Raw genomic sequence first — 22,866 nt, 5'->3', positions numbered from 1 at the left:
AACAGGAGACCGGGATGCCAGACACGGTCGTAGGCCTTTTCGAGGTCAAGTGAGACAAAAATGGCGGAGCGACGGGAGTTAAGCTGGAGGGAGAGGAGATGAGTGAGGCAGAGGAGTTGGTCATCAGCAGAGAAGGAAGGTCAAAAGCCACATTGGGTGTTTGGGAGGAGGTGGTTTTGGTGGAGGTGGAGATGGATGCGCCGGGAAAGGATGGATTCCAAGAGCTTGCTGAACACCGATGTGAGACAGATAGGACGATAGGAAGAGGCATCAGACGGAGGCTTATTGGGTTTGGAGAACATCAGGATACGGGAGGTTTTCCACAGGTCGGGATAGAAGCCAGTGGCAAGGATGACATTGTAGAGGGTGGCAAGGAGGGAAAGGAAGGAGGGAGGGCAGTGTTTGAGGTGGCGGTAGGTAACGCAGTCGTGGCCGGGAGCAGTGTTGCGTTTAGTGCGGAGTGTGAGGCTGATGTCCTGTGTAGTGATGGGAGTGTTAAGTGCAGAAGGTGGGGTGTGGCCCAAGTACTGGAAGCTAGGAGCAAGGGGAGGAACAGAGGTATCCGTACGGCCGGAGCTGAGCGAGAGGCAGGCGCTTAAGTACGCTATCGGCGGCGCCGCTATTGGCCGCTGCAACCACGTGTTCCACTGTGGCGCCCTCACAATAAAAGCGTGCCAGGAGGCGCGCGCCGCCACAGCTTACGGCGCGATGGTGTAGAGACCTCTATGGGTCTTCGACGTCCATGACGTCTGGCGCGGATTCAAATTCTGCGGAGCGTGGTACCAGAACATGTGTCTTGAAACACACCGTTCATTGTCACTAGTTCACCAGCATATAGTTTGTAGACGAGCAAGATTCCACCAACCATATTGTCAGTTAATCTTGTAGTTGGGATGTGTACACGCTTATTAGACTTCCGAACAGCAGAATTATTTTTATTTAGACTTTAGAAAAACCTGCCTCCTGCAAAAACAATGGTTCTTTTTTTCAGCACTTTCAATACAGGACAAACGTTTCCTCACACAGTCACTTTTGTTAAGATTCATAGGACTATCACGGATAATGCACATTAAGATTTACAAAACCATCTTTCAGTGACTGTACTTTACACCATCGAAACGCAGAGAATGGACAAGTATCACTTACAGAAACCTACAAGGGAATATGAGAAGAATCTTTGCAACTGTTGAACATGGAGGAGAATAGAGGCTGAGTATAACGAAAAGAGTATGGTGTGATGGATGAAAATCAGATTACAAGCATATCTAAAATCAAGATTCAGAACAGAGGTACGGGATTAACCACAGAAAACACGTTGCCTCGTAGGACTAAGACTGTGATGGTGAAATGATGAATTGTAATAACTAATTACACTGTTATCAGAATGACAAGAAATTAGTTAGGTATATTCAAGAGGATATCGGATTCATGTGTTTGCTTTGGTTTGATATTGTAGAAAGATTCCTACATTTACAAAGAGTACACGTTCAGCAATCACAGGAATATTGTGTTGCTACAGATCGAGGAACCCTCTATCTCAGGACTCATAGTTTGAACACTCAGCCTGCAGTCCGCTGACAGAAACTGAAGTTATGTACAGTGTGCTGCAACGCGTCTAATCCTGCAGAAATTTGATTTAGTGATATGCTCTCTGTTTTCGCCTGTAACGGTCGTCGCCTGGTTCTCTTCTTTCCAGGATTTCCACAGTCCATGAGTCACTAACATTCAATGGTGTGCTGCAAAGGTACGTAAATTCACAGAATTTTCTTCCTGAGCTGAAGGTGGATATTGAATACTACCAGACTTCTCTTGGCTAGGAACGCCTCCTTTACCTGTGTTATTCTGGTTTTGAGGTACCCCCTGCTTCATCCGTCATGTGGTATTTTACTTCGAAGTTAGCAGAATCGCTAAGCATAGTCTACTTTGTGACACTCTCATTTCTGCTAATTCTCATTACTTTTGTATTTCTTCAGTTTGCTCGTAATCCACACTCTTCACAATACATTCAATGCATGAATTATCGAACTGAGAGCTATAATGGAGACATAATTATCAGTTTCTCGTGGAAATTGGTTCGTCACAGCAGCCTTTTAGTTCGTACAGGCAGTGATGATTGCGTGGAGCAAGTGAGTCAAAGAGGTAAGTACTGTACCACTCATTATGCTTACAGAATGGGATGACACCCATGTTGTCCAAATGTCCATAAAACCTATGTTGACGGTACGATTTCTCGGAGCATACATCGGAAGGCCGATTTGAAGCTAACAGTGTACACAGTATGATTTATCGGAACCAAGGGGTGACGACAGGAACCAGCAAACATACTTATTGGTGCTGAGGCCAATCGGGCGCGCACTACCTCCCCACTAGGGCTCGTGAGCATTCTTTCGAGTCCCTACCAACAGATTAATGTCGGGCCAATCACCTTTCCCCTTTTATTCCGAATTCCCCACCACCATACAGCGGAATCTCCATTACCTAATCAGCCGACTGGCACTGAGACACAACTCATCTGACCAGATATCGAGTCCAACCAATGTTGCCGTCCATGTGGGCCTTAGCAAGCTTAAAATTTCGTCCGCAGTTTGATTGTGTAGCCTTTAGAGCCGAAGTCCATTTCAATAAAATTCTTCAAGGGTCTTTGACTGAGTCTTATATCACATGCTGACGTTTTGGCTGTTGTTGGTAAAGTATCTCCCGGACAAAGTCCACCAACAGTAATCACCAAGCTTAGGTAGCTTCATTAGGTACTACGAGCTCACATACCCAACGGAAAAGCAGCCAGAGTTGCAAGTTTCAGTTTTATTTACTTGATAGCTAGTTTCGGTTCGTGCCCCGTTTTCATATCATCCAGATAGTCAAAATAAAAGGTCCCAAAACATAAGAATCATGTCACGATATCTCCACACTGTGTAACTGTCCATCTGCACTTCGTTACACGTATATGGTTTTTATCTTGATGTGGTTCTTGTATTTTGGGAAATGCAATTTTAATTATCTGGATGAGTTGAAAATCGGTCCTGACCCAATACTAATCATCACGTTATTAGAAGTCAATTTTGCAACTTTGGTTGTTTTTTCGTTGTATTGATTAATACAAGTTGCTGCCCGCCAATTACTACAGCTTCCTGCAAGTTTACAAAAGAATTTTATTGAAATTTGTTCTTAATGTTGGCAGGATTCGTACATACTAAGACGTATCTGGTCCTATGCGTTGGACGGTCAGGCTTTATATACTTTTCGCTGGACAGAAGGTTTGCATACTAACGGGCAAGCTTCCGGTGATAAGAAACTACAGCTGTCTGAAACTGTGAGACCTTCTGAAGCCGTTACTGGCGAACTGGGTGGGAAAATATAGTGTTTACGACCGAACTTCGCTTCAGATTATCGTATAGTTACGGTCGCCTAAACATCATTACCATAATGATCACAGTCTGTCACTGTGCACTGAACAACAAGATGGCGGAGAAACGTTACGAATAGTAGTTTGGGGAGCCATTCGTTTTACTCCCGCATGTTGAGGGAAATCAGCGGAATAACAACTACAGTAAGGAAGTGTTAGATATCTCTGTCAGGAAAATTAAAATGCCAATTCATGTTGGATAATGCGATGCCAGATTTCAGGAATGAGCAACCTTCTTTTTTCGAAAAATTACATCAGTTTCCATAGCCCTTACATGTCACCCATCGCGCATGACTGCTTTATGTTTGGTCGACAATTTGTTCTTTACGATCAAATAGCAACCATTGCTATATGTATGTGGACTCAATGAAAGCCGCTTTGGGGGGAGATTCCCCAGGAATGTACTCACACATTGTCTGATTACATGTCACGACGTTTACATCCCGTTACTGCGTCACATGGGGTGTTTATATTGTACTGAAATATCACAATCGAAGACATAAACATTTCCGGAATCATTTCCGCATTGGCATGTACTTAATATGTTGAAGGGTGTTTAAGCATAAAGAACGCCACATACGTCTGTCCGTCTAAGATGACTGCTTAATGAATTTAAATATCTCATAATTATGTTGTTATTTTGCTAGCAGCATTAGTTATTTGTCGCTTATTTGTGATCAGCGCAATTAAAGCAACTCAAGCCCACCACCATTCTCTACATAACTTAATGTTGAAAGAGCTACAGCTGTAATTAGTGTAAATATAACAATGGTATTACTAAAGAAAAGTGAATCAAAACATGACGTTTGTTTCAGCACTCGGCACTGAAAAAGCGTTTCCAAATTCAGTATATACAGAGCCACATTGAACTATTGTGAAGATTCATATGAAGACTTCATAAATAAATAAACTTGACAATTATTGCTCCTAATAGATTATAGCCATACACCTTCCAATAAGACCCTGACCGGCAAATCACCGTTAGGTTCGTATGAACCCCCTTCGAAGAACTGCCAAGTAATCCATACGCGGCACAGTTACATTTGCTACGCATTTTGCAACAGCATCCGTACTGGAGATAAACAACAAAGGAGTCTTTTGTTCTGTCACGGCGAGCTACAGAGCATTTATCTCATTCATCCCCTTTTCTGCGTTTTCGCTCACATGCCCCTCTGTTAATAATTGTTTCAACTTTGTAGTCTGCAAAGCACACACAGGTAAATTCATGCAAGGAAACACTTGTTATAGCAGCTGAGCCCCGCTTTCGTTTTACTTCACAGCTTTTGTCGTACAAGACAATGATTGGACCAGTATTCATGTATTTCAGATGTGGGAGATAATATTATTATTGCAATGCAAGTAGCAGAATTCGATTTACGTCTCACCGTCGATGAGAACAGTACACATTTAATTCGTTCTCCAAACCAAAAAAATCTGCTTTCAAGCACAGCTATCAATTTGAAAACGTGAAATGCAGTTTCGGTGTGTAAATATGAATCATCGTTTTGAATTTGCAATCTCACCGGGTTCGTCGGAACCTATATTTGCACTGAAAGGCGTTTGATGTAGGCAGTTTTTCAGTTTTGTTTGTCCTCATCTTCGGAATTCTCTTCAGTCTGTCACTTGTTGATAGCGCCTCCCTTTGAAAACAATAGGCATTCTGACAAAGGCTTTCTCTATTAAATTATCACAAATCGAATTTATTGTAAACGGAAAAGCACCAGATTGACAGCAGAGAGGGACAGAGTAGAAATAGTTCAGACTCTTGTCTTGTGTATTCGACATGGACCCATTCGTCGAATAACGTTTAGCAGAAAGGAGATATTTCAGCATGCTGCGAGTATTAGAGTTCTATTCACATGATACGAAATCACGAGAGTGTTATAAATACCTAAAATCATATTCTCCCATGTTACATTTTTGACTTGCTATGTATAATGTGTTGTCTTTGTTCTCGCTTTCACTTGATTCAGAACGTCTGATAACGGCCTCCACCTCTAAGCTAACCAAGTATCTTACAAACAGCTTCTCTTCTCCCTCGCAAAGCTAGCTCTAAACACTTTAAGAAGTATTTTTGTGTGATTTTGTGCCATGGTATTCGGAGCGGATGTTAAACGCTCTCATTCGATCTTTGTCCTTGACCGTAACAGTTGACTTTGTGCACCAGATTCGTTGACACATTATAATGAATTTTTCATACATTTGGGTTTTACGAGTTCATTATCGTATTCTTTCCTTTGTTCACAATTTCTATCAGGTGTACCTTACCTCCATCTTTGAATATTTCGAATTTGTTTCATACAAAACATGTCCCATACATTTATTCTGGAACATCTTTAGGGCTCCTGCTACGCTAGTTTACGCAGATAGCATTTATTTTCCACAAGAAATTTTCGGCGATCCGGATACACTACAGGTAATGAAGTTATTGGAGTTATACGGCAACGGAAACGCTATCATCGTAAACTATTGTTCGTCACACAAGCTCACTATTAACACGTTAATAGGTAGAATAGCCCCCAATGAACCATGGACCATATCAAAATTCATACGAGGCAAAATGTAGTTATTTTGGGCAAGCCATACTGTGGAAGAAAGAGAAAGTAGCGGTGTTAAGGACGGTGAACCTACCTGGAAGGGGATGGCGAAGAGGCCGATGACGATGTCGGCGAGCGCCAGGTTGGCGATGAAGCAGTTGGTGACGTTCTGCATGCGGCGCGACGTGGCTACGATCCACATGACGAGCGCGTTGCCCACCACGGCCAGCACCGAGATGGAGCCGTAGCACAGCGACAGCAGCGCCACCACAGCCGCCGGCACGTCGTAGATGCCTGCGCAGTCCCCACCCACACGTCCCTTAGTACTGCGCAGTCCATATTGCTGTTGTGTTAACCTTCTCGGCCCTCGTATGGCACATACAATGGGGCGACAAGGGTCATTGGACAGAGATATGTATACGTACAATGTCGGTAGAATCGCTTACACAAGGTATATGAGGGCAGTGCATTGTCGGAGCTGTCATTTGCACTCAAGTGATCCACCTGAAAACCATGCATGTAGTGTCTGTTCTTTCCTACATGTTCGAAGGATGAGACACCATTTTTATCCAGCAGGCCAGGTGCGCTAAGACTCAAGGGAATCACAGACATTTCCTGGCTGTGAGTGCGCATTGACTTAAGTCAATGGGGAAGATTGAAAATTTGTGCCGGATGGGAGGATTCGAACCTGTGTGTCATGCTTACTTGGCAGATGCTCTGAACACTATCCATCTCGACACAGTGGTCATTACAGTTACATGGACTACCCTAGCACGCCTCATATCGGATCCACAATCTCAGCCTATCCACACACACTACTAATGTAGTATACCTTGGCGACTATTCTTATTACTTATGTAGGGTTTCGCAGGGATCGAATGAAGGGTAGAGCTACGGGTCAAAACACATCTGAAATGTAACGTCCACTGATCAAAGTGCCGTCGATGCGAACAAGAGGTGACCGAGACGTGTAACCAGTGGCACCCCATACCATCACGCCGGTTGATATGCCAGTATAGCGATGACGAATACACGCTTCCAATGTGCGTTCACCACGGTATCGCCAAACACGGATGCGACCATCATGATGCTGTAAACAGAACCTGGATTCATCCGAAAAAATGGGGTTTTGTCATTCTTGCACCCAGGTTCGTCGTTGAGTACACCATCGCAGGCGCTCCGGTCTGTGATGCAGCGTCAAGGGTAACCGCAACCATGGTCTCCGAGCTGATAGTCCATGCTGCTGCAAACGTCGTCAAACTGTTCGTGTAGATGGTTGTTGTCTTGCAAACGTCCCCATCTGCTGACTCATGGATCGAGACGTGGCTGCACGGTCCGTTACAGCCATGCGGATAAGATGCCTGTCATCTCGGCTCCTAGTGATACGAGACCGTTGGGATCAAACACGGCGTTCCGTGTTACCCTTCTGAACCCACCGATTCCATATTCTGCTAACAGTCATTGGATCTCGACCAACGCGAGCAGCAATGTCGCGACGATATGATAAACCGCAATCGCGATAGGCTACAATCCGACCTTTATCAAAGTCGGAAACGTGATGATACGCATTTCTCCTTCTTACACGAGGCATCACAACAACGTTTCTCCTGGCAACGCAGGTCAACTGCTGTTTGTGTATGAGAAACCGATTGGAAACTTTTCTCATGTCAGCACGTTGTAGGTGCCGCCAACGGCGCCAACCTTGTGTGAATGCTCTGAGAAGCTAATCATTTGCATATCACAGCATATTCTTCCTGTCGGTTAAATTTCGCGTCTGTAGCACGTCATATTCGTGGTGTAGCAATTTTAATGGCCAGTAGTGTATATATACAGGATGACTAACTATTACCACCTACAATAGCTCCGAGAGTGTGACAGTAGCTGAAAAGATTGTGGGACAGAGGTTGCATGGGACAATGGGGGCCATAATATGACGTTGGTTCTTTGTTGTTAGGTAAGGTCGAGTCAGAGACATGAAGGTCAACTTTATTTTTTTTTTAATGGGATACTATAGTTTGGTATTCATTTTTTGATGGCGGCTATCGAGACGAATCCAATGATGTGTAACAGTAAGGTCTTTGAAGGTCAAAAAGGTGGCATGAACGTTCATTTAAAGAAAGTGCTCGAAGTGATGACCATTGGTATTAATGCAGTGCTGCAATCTTCTTATCATGGATTGAGTGGTATTCCTTGACACTTCGGCACTTATCGAAACAATTTTCAACTGAGAGCAGGAACCCTCATGAGATATTGTATCCGACCATTTCTCTCCTGTATGTAACGTTTTAATAGTGAGAATCACATTGGTCTGATCGCTTACAGCTTTCGAAAAATGATGCCTGTTATTTTGCTCACTCGCAAGATACAGGATAAATTTGATGAAAATTTCCGAGTGTTGATCTTAACCAGGTAACCTGTTAGCTAAATCATAAAAACTTCTATGAACTGTACAGCACTGTGCTACTTATCCTTCCTCAACGTGGGTTGCCTCGAGGGCGCGTTTATTGTATCGTCCTCAGTAGCTAATTGCTGAATTAATTCTACACCTTTGAAAAACCTTTACAGTAAACCTCTTGTTATGGGACTGGAGGTAACGCCACAGTCTCCCGACATTGAGGATAAGGGCATCTACGATGGCTTACTGAAATGTCTTTCCCTCGACACGTCCTCTGCGGAGGTCAGTTATGTATCATGACAATGACGCTATGACAGCAGTCTTTCGGCGAGAAGTGTCACGTATGTGTTCAATCAGCTCTAAACCCAGGGAATGTACTGTTATTATTATTATTATTATTATTATTATTAGTTTCATAGAAACCTGAATATGTCACACATTTCAAAACATAACACAAAATAAATAATCCCATTACAGCATGTCTTTGTGACACCTGTTACAAGCAACCGGGGATCAGGTCACATAAATTGATACCCTCAAAGTACTGTTATTATTATTCATCAAATAGAACCCTATAATATACAACTTACCAAAAAGCCACACCTACTATAATACACATCACAAAAGGTTTTGCATCACCCCAGTTCCCAGAATTCCTGAAGATAGACATTGAGTGTGGATATTTTGTCACAGACACAGTCTCTTTGATTGTTAAGAGGTGTCACTAAAGCCGCCCAAAGATGTAAACAACCATGCATGAGCAGCGCCGGTTAGACAGAGCGGGTCCGACAGCCGATCAGTTCCAGTTATTCCACAGGAAGGAGGCACACAGCTCGTAATATCTGTGGTTCACACCATGCCTAGACGGTCAATAACGCGGTTATATCGCGTCCGCATAGTTACTTTGTGCCAGGAAGGTCTCTCAACAAGGGAAGTGTCCAAGCGTCTAGGAGTGAACCAAAGTGAGGTTGTTCGGACATGGAGGGGGTACAGAGAGACAGGAACTGTCGATGACATACCTCGCTCAGGGCGCCCAAGGGTTACTACTTCAGTGGATGACCGCTACCTACGGATTGTAGCTCGGAGCAACACTGTCGGCAATGCCACCTTGTTGAATAATGCTTTTCGTAAGGCAATAGACTGCATGATACACGCAACTTCACTCCCGACGTCCATGACGAGGCACATCTTTGCAACCACGACACCATGTAGGGCGGTACAGATAGGCCCAAAAACATGCCGAATGGACCACTAACGATTGGCATCGCGTTCTCTTCACCGATGAGTGTCGCATATGCCTTCAACCAGACACTCGTCGGAGACGTGTTTGGAGGCAACACGGTCAGGCTGAACGCCTTAGACACATTGTCCAGCGAGTGCACCAAGGTGAAGGTTCCCTGTTGTTTTGGGGTGGCATTATGTGGATCAAACGTATGCCGTTGGTGGTCATGGAAGGCACCGTAACGGCTGTACGATACGTTAATGCCATCCTCCGACCGATAGTTCAACCATATCGGCAGCATATTTGGGAGGCATTCGTCTTCGTGGATGACAATTACCGCCCTCATCGGGCACATCTTGTGAATGACTTCCTTCAGGATAACGACATAGCTCGACTAGAGTGGCCAGCATGAACCTTATCGAACACGCCTGGGATAGATTGAAAAGAGCGGTTTAGAGACGATGTGACCCACAAACCCATCTGAGGGATCTACGCCGAATCGCCGCTGAGGAGTGAGACAATCTGGACCAGCAGTTCCTTGATTAACTTCTGGATAGTATGCCACGACGAATACAGGCATGCATCAGTGCAAGAGTACGTACCGTTGGGTATTAGAGGTACCGGTGTGTACAGCAATCTGGACTACCAACTCTGAAGGTCTCGCTGTATGGTGGTACAACATGCAATGTGTGTTTTTCGTGAGCAATAAAAAGGGCGGAAACGATGTTTATGTTGATCTTTATTCCAATTTTTTGTACAGCTTCCGGAACCATCGGAACCGAGGTGATACAAAACTTTTTTTTAGATGTGTGTATATTATCTCATAAATAACACAGCCAGTATAATCGCAATGGGATATAGATACTCTATGTGATCAAAAGTATCAGGACACCCGCAAAACATACTTTTTCATATTAGGTGCATTGTGCTGCCGCCTGCTGCCAGGTACTCTTTATCAGCGGCCTCAGTATTCATTAGACATTGCGAAACTCACGGACTTCGAATGTGGTCAGGTGACTGGATGTCACTTGTGTCGTACGTCTGCACGCGAGAATTTCACACTCCTAAACATCCATAGGTCCACTGTTTCCGATGTGATAGTGAAGTAGAAACGTGAAGGGACATGTACTGCACAAAAGTGTACGGGCCGACGTCGTCTGTTGACTGAGAGACACTGTCGACAGTTGAAGACGTTCGTAATGTGTAACAGGCAGACATCTATCCAGACAATCACACGGGAATTCTAAACTGCATCAGGATTCACTGCAGGTACTATGACAGTTACGAAGGACGTGAGAAAACTCGTATTTCGTGGTCGAGCGGCTGCTCATAAGCCACACATCACGCCTTCAAATACCAACCGACGCCTCGCTTGGTGTAAACAACGTAAATATTGAACAGTTGAACAGTGGGAAAGCGTTGAGTGGAGTGACGAATCACAGTACACAACGTGGCCATACGATGGCAGAGTGTGGGTATGGCGAATACCTGGTGAACGTCATCTGCCAGCGTGTGTAGTGCCAACAGTAAAATTAGGAATCGGTAGTGTTATGGCGTGGTCGTGTTTTTCATGGATGGAGCTTGCACCCCTTGTTGTTTTGCGTGGCATTATCACAGCACAGGCCTACATTGATGCTTTAACAACCTTCTGGCCCTGTAATGGACTGGCCTATACAAAGTCATGACCTGAATCCTATAGCACATCTTTGAAATGTTTTGGAACGCCGACTTCGTGCCAGGCATCACCGACCGACATTGGTACCTCTCCTCAGTGCAGCACTCCGTGAAGAATGGTTTGCCATTGCTCAAGAAACCTTGCAGCACCTGTGCGAATGTATGCCTGCGAGAGTGGTAGATGTCATCAAGGCTAAGTGTGGGCCAACACCATACTGAATTCCAGCATTACCGACGGAGGGCGCCACGAACTTGTAAGTCCTTTTCAGCCAGGTATCCGCATACTTTTGATCACGTAGTGGCGAATGCATTCTTAACATGATGACAACTCGGATGAATAGTGACGCCGCCATGTGGCTTCCTTGTCGCTGTAATTGAATACTATTTATGGACCATGGTCGTTCACGATGAACAACGTGGACAGTTACTCTTTTTATTTTTTATTACAATAACGTTTTCTGGAAGCAATACTGTTGGGATGGACGTGTTGGTGTAGTCTGCACTCTAACTCCTACTGTAGATCATTCTTTTTCTATTTAAATATTTAAATTACTGAGAAAATCTTACTTTCCTGCAGTTGCCTTATAAAGGTGCTTCTTATCCAGAACTCTTCGCAAGAATCGACCCTCTTGCTTCCCTATACGATTTGCCTTCAACCTATGAGGTAATTCTGATATAATACGGTTAGTATAAGGTAATGTACGCAAAAAGGTCACTAAAGATGAATATACGAGGCCTGTTCAGAAAGTAAGCTCCGATTGATTGCCAAATTGAAATCACAGTGAACATCAGAAATGTTTTACTTGTAACACCTTTCAGCTACTTCTCTACGTAGTCGCCGTTCTGACTTAGACTTTTGTCATAGCGTTGTACCAACTTTTCAATAGCCTCATCATAGAAGGCAGCCGCCAGTGCTTTCCGCCAATTCTCCACGCTGGCCTACACCTCGTTGTCTGTGTCAAAATGTTGTCGTCAAAGACAGCGGTTCATGTGACCAGAGATGAAACTCAGGGGGAGACAATTGCGGACTGTATTGTGGGTAATCTAAAATTTCCATTTGCAAACGATGCAGGAGCATCTTCATTGCCCCTGCAGAATGCGGCTGAGAATTGTCTTGAAGACGAAACAGCACGACAGTTATGTAATGTTAGCTGCATAGCTTCAGGCGAAATTTCTCACCAGGCCCTCGTACTTGGCGGCAGACACTATTTTCTAGACATCTTGACGCACTCACTGCGAGCTCAGAAATGGGAAGAGCGACGTGATGCTAACTGGGGTTATACTAGAGACACTACCCAACACATCTGTGCAAAGCTTTATCGGATTTTCATAGTCGTTTCCATTTCGCGACCGATCGGAGCTTACTTTCTGAACGCCCCTCGTATTAAGTAAATTAAAGAAGAAGGAGACGAGTCTTTTCCAGTTTCATATTTTCTCTTTTTTCGCATTTGCGCTCTGCCGGCAAATGGAATGTGGCATCCTGGAGCATTACTCGTCAAGCTAAACAGCGACTCAGCTATGAGCAGGATTCCGAGCGAGAGTTTCTAGACCTACTTACGATCGGCAAGACTAGCATTCGCCACGCACCGCAGTTTCTATTATGGAAACGAGTCTGGTGTCGACCAAGCGTAAAGAGTAATTTATGAAAAGAGATAATACACTGCACGCCTGGAGATGTGCCTCCAGCTAGGAAATTTGCAAGCTGGGCGTTTACTGACAAACAAAACGAGGTAGATATTACATGTTGCAGCAAGCAGTGGACATCGTCAGCAGCGCTATTGAATGTTTTCTTCCCTTTGGATTCTTCTCCACGGGAGTCCACCAAACGGCTCACCGCCCACCAGCCCAGCATTTCTTGTGTATGAGCTTCCTTCTGCTTATATTTTTCTGCCAGACTTCGAATATTTCATTTGTTAAATATTTCACTTCTCTTCAACTGAAGTGCGCACTATGGTAATCATGGTACCAACAACATCAGAAAATTACTTCATTATACGTTCAGTCTTCCTAACGGCTATCTCAACTTCAGCCTACTCTTCTTCGTTCCTAAACTTTGATACGAGTTTATAGCTTTTTCACAGGAAGCCTTAATATTCAGTGTCTTGTTTCGTAATTTCTGGCTCACCCTGACGTTTTGTTTTGGCTCACCCTGATGTAATCTAGCTCGTATAATCACGTGTACAGGCTTTTTAAGAGGATTGTATGTCTCCTTCTCGCATGATTTTTGAGCAGTATACTCACTATTATTAGCTGAAATTTATTGGAGAACTGTATTAGTCTTTCTTCCCTCCATTCCTATTACCGAATTCTCGTAACTCTGTCTTCTATTCATTTCACTACTGCAGCGTTCCAGTCAACAATGATGCTTAGATTTCATCTCCCGTTACATACTAAGTTGCTTATTCCAAATTCCCTTATACTTTCTCTGTTTCTTCGTCGTCTGCTTCTGCCGTTCGTGTATATACCTGAACTATTTTTGTTGGTATTTCTTTGCTGTACTGTACTGTCCACAGTAATTCAGTCTTCTCTGCCTTTCCATTCATAACACATCACGCTCCTATTATTCCATTTTCCATTGCTGTTGATGTTACCCTATATTCCTCTAACCAGAAACTCTTAGCTTCTTTCCATTCCACTTCAGTGACATCCACTAGTATTAGAATTAGACTTTAAATTTCCTTTTTGAGACTTCGCGCTTCCCTACCGTATTCAGACTTGTGACATACCACATTTGTTCTTGTATATATATATATATATATATTCATCTTTACTTGGAGCTTACGTTTTTTCTGACGATTTGAAAATTCTCGCACCGATTTAGGATATAGAACAGTTTCTGTACGTAAACAAATCCGTAGAAAGTTTCATGACATTTGGTGTGTCATGCTGTTATTACGAAAAGCGAGTAGTCGGGTGGACGGCATTGCATTGCCGACGGCATTTTTGCCACATCTCTACTTTGTTGAGACGTCTCATTATGTAAGCAACAAGTGTCTCAATCTATGTACGTGGCCCCTCTCCCGCCCCTCAGCCTCCTCACCAAGTTCTCTAGGTGAACTGGGTGGCAGGAATTTCAAACGGGCATTATGTTATTCGTCATTAAAGTTGGGGAAGGCAGCACACTTTAAAGAATGTCAGCTCTCTTAATGTCTTTAATTCATAACCCACCTTACATTGATTATTATATATTATGTCGCAAGATATAGTCGCTGCGTAAGCAAACCTCAACCCACTAGGTGATTTCTGCTTTTATCCACTAGTTATTTTAGCCAGACCCAATTACCTTAACACTTATAATCCACGACCCATTACCATACTATTGCTGCATCTATATTTATACTCATTTACAGTACTACAATTTATAACACAAAAATCACTTCAAAGACAAAAATAGCTGCCCAAGCATTTTGAAATTTATATGAGTGTGAGAAATTCAAGCTACATATCATGCAACTACCAGAAAAAACACCTGCACACTGCAAATGTTCAATTATATACAAAAACTTCTTAAAAACCATAAGAAATTTGCTGTAACATTATCAGGCTATTAAAATACATTGCCCTGCGCTTACTGGCATATTATAAAATCAAAGAAAAGGCAAAGAGCTTCATCTCGAATTTCCATTATATTGGAATACATTGCACTTCAATTACCACAATTTATGACCTAAAAATTCCTTTACAAACAGTGACGTCACCACCAGGTTGTTAGTGGAGTCTGACACTATAAGATACAGACATGTAAATAACTAGTCGTCCGGACTCAGTTCGAAGTGGTACTCATCTCTGAAAACAATTCTATTTCAGTCAGTGAGATTCCAGGCCGAAGACGTGTTTGGACACGCCCTAGACAGCGGTGGTATACCAACCCTCCGTCGCCGCCCATACGACCCGATAACCAGGAGTATGGTCTGGGGTACAATTCCTCTTCACAGAAGGACGCCTTTGGCTGCCATCCGGGGCACCCTTTCAGCACAACTATGTGTGGACGATATTCTACGCCCTGTTTCGTTGTCCTTCGGTGCAAGCCATCCTGGGCTTTCATTTCAGCAAGATAATTCCTGCCCGTACACGGCGAGAGTTTCTACTACTTGCCTTCATGCTTGCCAAAATCTTCCTTGTCCACCAAGGTCCCCGTATCTCTTCTGAACTGAGAACGTTGCAGCGTTATTGGCAAGGTCCTCCAACCATTTCGGGTCCAGTCCAGCGTGCCATTGGAACGGATCCGTCAAGAGCACATCCAACAACTACATCAGTGAATACCAAAGCGAATAATTGCTTGCATGGTTGAAAGGAGGACCAGTTTGTGAGGCTCCTTCTCGTGAATAAATCATCCAACTTTTCTGAAACTGTGATCATTTGTTTTTCTGTAAATGTGCGTCGCATCTATTTATTTCCTTCATGATACGTAGTCTTTTTCTTTTTAGAGCGTTTTAAAATGACTCTTAGAGCGTAGCCTGGCAGATACACTAAAGCGCCAAAGGAACTGGTACAGGCATGTGTTTTCAAATACAGAGATATGTATACAAGCAGAATACAGCGCTGCGTCCGGTAACGCCTATGTAAGACAACAAGTGTCTGACGCAGTTGTTAGATCGGATACTGCTGCTACAATGCCAAATTATCAAGATTTAAGTGAGTTTGAACGTGGTTCTATAGTCGGCGCAACAGCGGTCGGACACAGCATCTCCGAGGTAGCGATGAAGTGGGGCTTTTCCCGTACGACCATTTCATGAGTGTGCCGTGGATGTGAGCAATCCGGCATCGATGAGGCCGGAAAAAGATCCTGTATGAACAGGACCAACGACAACCGAAGGGAATCCTTCAAGGTGACAGAAGTGCAAGCCTTCCGTAAATTGCTGCAGATTTCACTGCTGGGCCATTAACAAGTGTCGCTTGCGAACCACTCAATGAAACATCATCAATATGGTCTTTCCGAGCCGAAGGACCACTCCTGTACCATTCATGACTGCACGACACATAGCTTTACGCCTGGCCTGGGCCTGTCAACGCCAACATTGGATTGTTGATGATTAGAAACATGGTCGGACGAGTCTCGTTTCAAATCGTATCAAGTGGATGGACGTGTACAGGCATGTAGACAACTCATGAATCCATGAACCCTGCATGTCAGCGGGGACTGTTCAATATGGACGCTCTGTGATGGTGTGGGTCATATGCAGTTGGAGTGATATGGGACCCTTGATATGTCTAGATATGACTCTGTCAGGTGACACGTACGTAAGCATCCTGTATGATCACCTGCATCCATGCATGTCCATTGGGCTATTCCAGCTGGACAATGCAACACCCCATACGTCCAGAGCTGCTGCAGAATGGCTCCAGGAACACTCTTCTGAGTTTAAGCATTGCCGCTGGCGATCGAACTCACCAGACATGAACATTATTGAGCATATCAGAGATGTTTAGCAACATGCTGTTCAGAAGAGATCTTCATCCCCTCGTACTCTTACGGATTTATGGACAACTTTGCAGGGCTCTTGCTCTCAATTCCCACCAGCACTACTTCAGACATTAGTCGAGTCCATGTCACGCCGCGTTGCGGCACTTCTGCGTGCTCGCGGGGGCCCTGCATGAGATTAAGCAGGTGTACCATTTTCTCTGGCCCTTCAGTGTACATTTCATCGCTGCGCAGTAAAGCGGGGCGTACCGCAAACCCCGAATTTGTTTGTGGCGTTTTTGATGTAATCCATACACGAATCACTGACTGACTGGCAAAGTGCCTCCGGACTGTGCCCACATTACAAAATGCCTGCTGTGTGGAGCTTCGGATCAAGTTATAGACTATCCAATACATTCAAAATATTGTTACAGGAATAGCATTAATGCATTCCTCCTTAGGTGTAGTGTTGTACCAAATAACACTACACCATTTGAACCAAGACTTGACAGCCAAAAGATTTCTTACAACTGTTTTTCTGTAACATAATTATGTATGGAGTTGTAAGTAGCAGCTTAGTACCATGTTCTTTTGTCAGAAAGATGCATACCAGAGCACTGTATAACGTTGGTAAGTTGACTACCGAATCGTAAATAGTGTTGAAGTTTATGCACAGTATCCAGTCAAAAATGGCTCTGAGCACTATGGGACTCAACTGCTGAGGTCATTAGTCCCCTAGAACTTAGAACTAGTTAAACCTAACTAACCTAAGGACACCACAAACATCCATGCCCGAGGCAGGATTCGAACCTGCGACCGTAGCGGTCTTGCGGTTCCAGACTGCAGCGCCTTTAACCGCACGGCCACTTCGGCCGGCACACAGTATCCAGTCCTCCACGTTTAAAATGTAATTATCCTTTTTAAGCAGATACAAATCCTAAAAGTAATTTGTACAAACAGATTTTTCTTGTGTACTTAAGTCATAAATGTCCTTGAATCCATTTGGTACCATTCTCATCAGTTTTACAAAGTGCCCTCAAACATGTCAAGGAGAAACTTCCGCATCTTCCTTGACTATAGAGCATCTTATTATCAGACTGCATGTTACGATTTATAAGTATGTACTGGGCTGTACATATTTGACACTCTGGGGGACTGTCTATATACTACCAATTAGCGTTTTTCTTAAAACGTGCTTACTGCACGCTGTACTTTGTGCCAATCACTGCCATGTGTTGTCAGTTATCAGACAGAGTATAAAAGAGCTTCTATGTTACTTTTTACAGTGTTCTTCAGTTTGTCTGTTGGGATAATAAGAGCACATTGAAGCTGACTGTGGTGCAATTCCACCTCCCGGACAACCAAGAACGAGACGAGATTAAACACTGTGCTCTGCCTGCTTGTAATTAGAATTAGTTGCCTGTAAACTGTGAAGAGCTTGTCAATGCCGACTCTGTAATAAGGACGTAAGTATTACACATATGCGACATATTAAAGCTGGAGAAACATATTTTTTCCCAGTCGAGGATGATGTCCTCCAAAATAGGAATAAATATAGATACTACCGAATAAGAAGTATTCTCCCCTGCAAACAATGTCACTCCACGAGTTTTAAGAGAAGGAACCAATATGTTGAATAGAACTAACCAATTCCTTATTGAAGATTTCGAGCATAAAACACGTAAATAGCAGCTCAGATCACCCAAGAAACAGTAAACGTCCGCTTGCTCTTGCAGGCAGCCCCCATTAAGGACACAAGTCACTAGATGGCATATCGTTCGCTGAAATATGTGACAACCTTGGCCCCACACATGGAGTTCCAAATCGGATGTCACTGTCTGGTGTCTGTAAGGTATAGCTTTTTCTGAGATAGCACGGCTAATGCATCGAGTCGTCATGCCGAATGCCTGCCATTACACCAGCACTGAAAAAATCAGCCAGCCAAGTCCTGAACGAAAACTGACCAGATTTTTCGTCAAACGTGAAGGAAGGTTACGGAACTGGAGATTAAGTCAAATGAATGACTATATTAGTTATGAGTAAGAGTTAATAAAGAAAGACGAACACTGAACCTCTGTAAATTTTACAATCATTAAATGTTGTTATAATGCGACCACTGTGCTTCCTACAGTGCAGCCATTTGAAATCACTTTTTATTAAATCATTGTTTCCACTTGGATGTCATTTTAATTATTTATTTTCAGCTGTAAGATGGAAACTGAAATTAATAAAACGTCCAAAACATAGTGTGATAACATTTGTTTTTGCTATTTATGATATCCCATATTTATTCAAAAGTTAACTGAACAATCCCCTTACTGGCAACTTCACTTTCAACAGTGCTGACATCAGGAGGACATGAGACACTGATAAAAGTAACACGTAAAACTGATGTTCTTAAAACGCACTGACAGCACTTAGCAACTAGATTATTTCCAGCAAATAAATGTTAAAGCAGTCATTCAAGTCCTCGCCACTTTTCTGCTGCAGCTGTCATAAATTGTATAGCAACTAAGAAGGAACTACAGAGAGATACAGCAGAGAAAAACGCAATCAGTTTTATAGAATTTATGAACGATTTGTCTGACGTTGTGAGTAGCAGAACGGCCTTTTCCTTTAGTCCATTGTACATTAAGAGAACAGACGACATGACAGGTGACGAGCGCGTGAACTATGCGTCTATGCGATCCTAACAGTTTACCCGAAAGTTTTTGTTGGATCACAGCGAGCATTCAAACACTAACTCACAAAAAATGTTTACAAGCGTTACCCTATTTATTTCGCTTATAATTGTAAGAAGTGTTCATAAAGTAGAAATAAACATAGTTTGTAGCATTACAGGAGGTAATCTGCGTCCATCGATTGAAAACTCGAGAAAAGTTGCCAGGGAGGAACCACAGTCGAGCATCAGCTACAGTTGGTTGTGGGATGAGCACATTCGACGTGCATCACGCTGGCTGAGCCGACAGCTGCTGATCGGCAACAGACCTGCTGTCACACCACTTACCGAAGAAAGAGCATTACCAATTCCATGACACGTGTATGCCAATGAGCATTGTAGCATTGCTCGCTGGGCAAATTACTTATGCGGTTACCTGTTTTGCTGTAGGAGGGGCAATCTGAGTATCACGTCATCTAGATAAACACTGCTGTTGTAATGTAACTGTTATGTAGTTGCGTAAATGTACATGTGGCTCTCATATTGCCAATAGTGGTGTAGCGGGTTATAGTATGCATAGAGTGGTAACCAAAGTGTATGCAGTCTCTTTGGTCCATATGCTTATAGTGCCCCAAAAATCAAACACTATACTGCTCTGACATACGGTAATACACTTTCGTTTACATTATACTTCGGACATGGGGGACATGGAAAATCAGCAAACGTTTACGATATTTTATATAGTTTAGATTGCATAGGCATACTCAGTTATGAATCCAATGGTGTTAGGAAGAATCCGCTCACAGCTGGTAAAATTGCTGTGTTTTAAAACAAGTCCGGTTTCGCGGCTTTAAGCCGCATCCTCAAGTGATCCTACGTGGTAAAAAGCAACGTACGTTGTCACCACTTTTTGCGGATATTAAAATTAGTAAAGGAATGTCTAAAATATACTAACAATGTTAAAAGATCATACGCATACCCATCGCTTCTAGACAAAATTTCTATTCAGAGAATATCGTCAATACTATACTAATTTAACTATCCAATTTTAATATCCAAAAAAATGTGGTGACACTTTACTTTAATTTTTACCACGTAAGTTTATCTGACGATGCGGCTTAAAGCCGCAAAAATGGCTATGTTTTAATAAACAACAATTTTACCAGCTGTGAGCGGAGTTCTTCCTAACATCATGCCTTGTAACAGCTGTGGTTGCCCCGAATATAAAAGAGTTTGTCATAATTCCTATTCTAATGTCAGCTAAATACTGTAAAATTAGAAGCACCCACCTCTGATGCAGTGATTGTGCGAGCTTCTAGGGACGTCTTGGTAGTTTGTAGATGTTAACACAATTTCAATAAAATATCCAAGTAAATACCAATCCGATGTGTGTTTTCCTCAACTAAATAACATAGTATTAAGCTGCTACTTATTTTCAAGGTTATGCTATGTTTGCTTCTATTGTGGTGTAAACTGACAAAGAGCCATTCCTTTCCTGAAGTGGTAAAAACTCTTGTTCTGTACACAAGAATGCAGGAAAAGAATTGCTATGAGGAACCAAGGCAATGTGTGTTCTGTCCGCCTATAGTTTTCATTATTACATATGAACTCTATTACAGATCTCAAACACAATTAACGACTCAGTAGCCAGTGCCATGACTAAAGAAAACTGTGTTACCAAAGGCCAATGACTGTATGCAGGTAAGACTTACAATTACTTAAAATACCACATCCCAAAAAAGTCTGGATACAAATGGGAATACATCAACATTTATCATAAACAGCTGTTGGAAGTTACTACACACCTTGCGGTACATGTACAGAGGAACGCACGCGTACTGTTTTAAAGGATGAAGAAACATCTATTTGTATATACCTCCACTCTCATCTGTGTCTGCTTATAAAGGATGGTAACACTGAATCTGTGGAGGAACGCATATTATCCACAAACTCCTTAACTGTCTACGATTCCGCAGTCAAAAGTTACAAAATCCTCCGACATATGTTTTCTTGGCTAAATAACATGGCATTAAGCAAGCTGCTATTTATAACTCTACGCATAACTGTGTTACAGCAAAACAGTTGTAACAAACTACTTTCCCAGTATAGTGGGCCTATATGGCACATCAATTATGAATGGTTTACTCCCATTCCTCCAGCTAAATTTTGAATGTGTTACATTGTCCACAACATGGATCTGTGACGAAGAACTCCACACAGTATGTGTTGTGTAATGGGGACACTGTTCAGATAGTTCAAATGGCTCTGAGCACTATGGGACTTAACATCTGAGGTCATCAGTCCCCTGGAACTTAGAACTACTTAAACCCAACCAAACTAAGGACATCACACACATCCATGCTCGAGGCAGGATTCGAACCTGCGACCGTAGCGGTCACGCGGTTCCAGACTGAAGCGCCTAGAACCGCAAGGCCACACCAGCCGGTGAGGGCACTGTCTGGGGGCACTCTGCCAGTCAGTCAATGATTCGTGTATGGGATTACGACCATCAAAAAGGTCGCATATTAATGGGGAGTTTGCACTATGTATTGCTTTACTGAACAAGCACGCAATAAACTTGTCAGGCTGTGATACAAGACTCACTTTAATACATGTAAAGTTCTAAATTTCCTCCCAATGTAGTTGTTTTGAGGAGGGAATTACGGCATATGTACAAAGGCTGTATATGTTGCTTATCATAATGTCTGTTTATGATTACAGAACTCTTCTTGCAAATAAAATCTTGTTACATCGTTTATTTGGTTGTGGCTGACCCAAGACGTACATGTGACAAAATAAATGATCCAATGGACAAAGTCGGGAGCTCAGAGAGGCTGCTGTGATAGTATCAGGTTGGTACACCCAATTCTAAAAATGAAGATAAAACGTCAAAAAAAAAAAAGATCCATTTTTCATGAAATGCTACGGAGTAAATTTTAAGAAACTACATTGAACGAAGACTGTAATACCAACGTATAATGACATAGCGAACACAGGGAAATTAGGGGCACATACAGAAGCATACAATAATTTTTTCATCTATTATTAGCTGAGAGAGAAATAGGAGATAATGTATCATGATGCCCCCACCAAGCACAGTACACTAATTTGTAGAGTGTATGTTTAAATGACACTGTAGGCTGTTCACAGATGATGCCATTAGCTATAAGAAGACAGCAGTGCCAGAAAGTAATAGCGAATAGGAGAGGATCACTGATAGGTACAGAAACACAATAAAAACAAAAATAACGTACTGCATTCACACAGGAGACGAAATACTGAAATGTATGATTACAATAATTGTGGAAACAATACCAAGCATATAATGTGTAGAAATAGCCATCCAGAATGATCTACAATGGAAAAATCATATAAAGCAAAAGTATATGGTGTAGGACAGTGATACATTTCGAAGAATCTTAGGAAAATACAGTTCATCCAATAAACAAGAAGTGATGTGCAAAACAATTATTTGGACGATTTTTGAGTATTGCACAACAGTCTGGGACCCACACCACGTTGGATAAATAAAAGAAACAGAAGAAATCTAACAAACAGCAGCACATACGCAGTCA

At 42.8% G+C, this 22,866-nt stretch overlaps 1 protein-coding gene across 2 annotated transcripts in view; it reads right to left on the bottom strand.

The window, feature by feature from the left end:
• Nucleotides 1-22,866, bottom strand: part of LOC126203145 (prolactin-releasing peptide receptor-like) — a 918,861-nt gene that overhangs the window by 403,978 nt on the left and 492,017 nt on the right. Inside the window, exon 3 of one of the 2 annotated variants that reach the window (XM_049937389.1) lies at nucleotides 6,035-6,234. The exons of the other annotated variant lie outside the window; for it this stretch is intronic. Within the exon in view, the coding sequence (XP_049793346.1) occupies nucleotides 6,035-6,234 (200 nt within the window). The remainder of the gene's footprint in view (nucleotides 1-6,034; nucleotides 6,235-22,866) is intronic. 2 annotated transcript variants of the gene reach the window in all.

This window comes from Schistocerca nitens, chromosome 9, assembly GCF_023898315.1.
Source record: "Schistocerca nitens isolate TAMUIC-IGC-003100 chromosome 9, iqSchNite1.1, whole genome shotgun sequence".
Lineage (NCBI taxonomy): Eukaryota > Metazoa > Arthropoda > Insecta > Orthoptera > Acrididae > Schistocerca > Schistocerca nitens.
The sequence above is the reverse complement of the archived record's forward strand: the minus strand, read 5'-3'. Positions and strand labels throughout refer to the sequence as shown.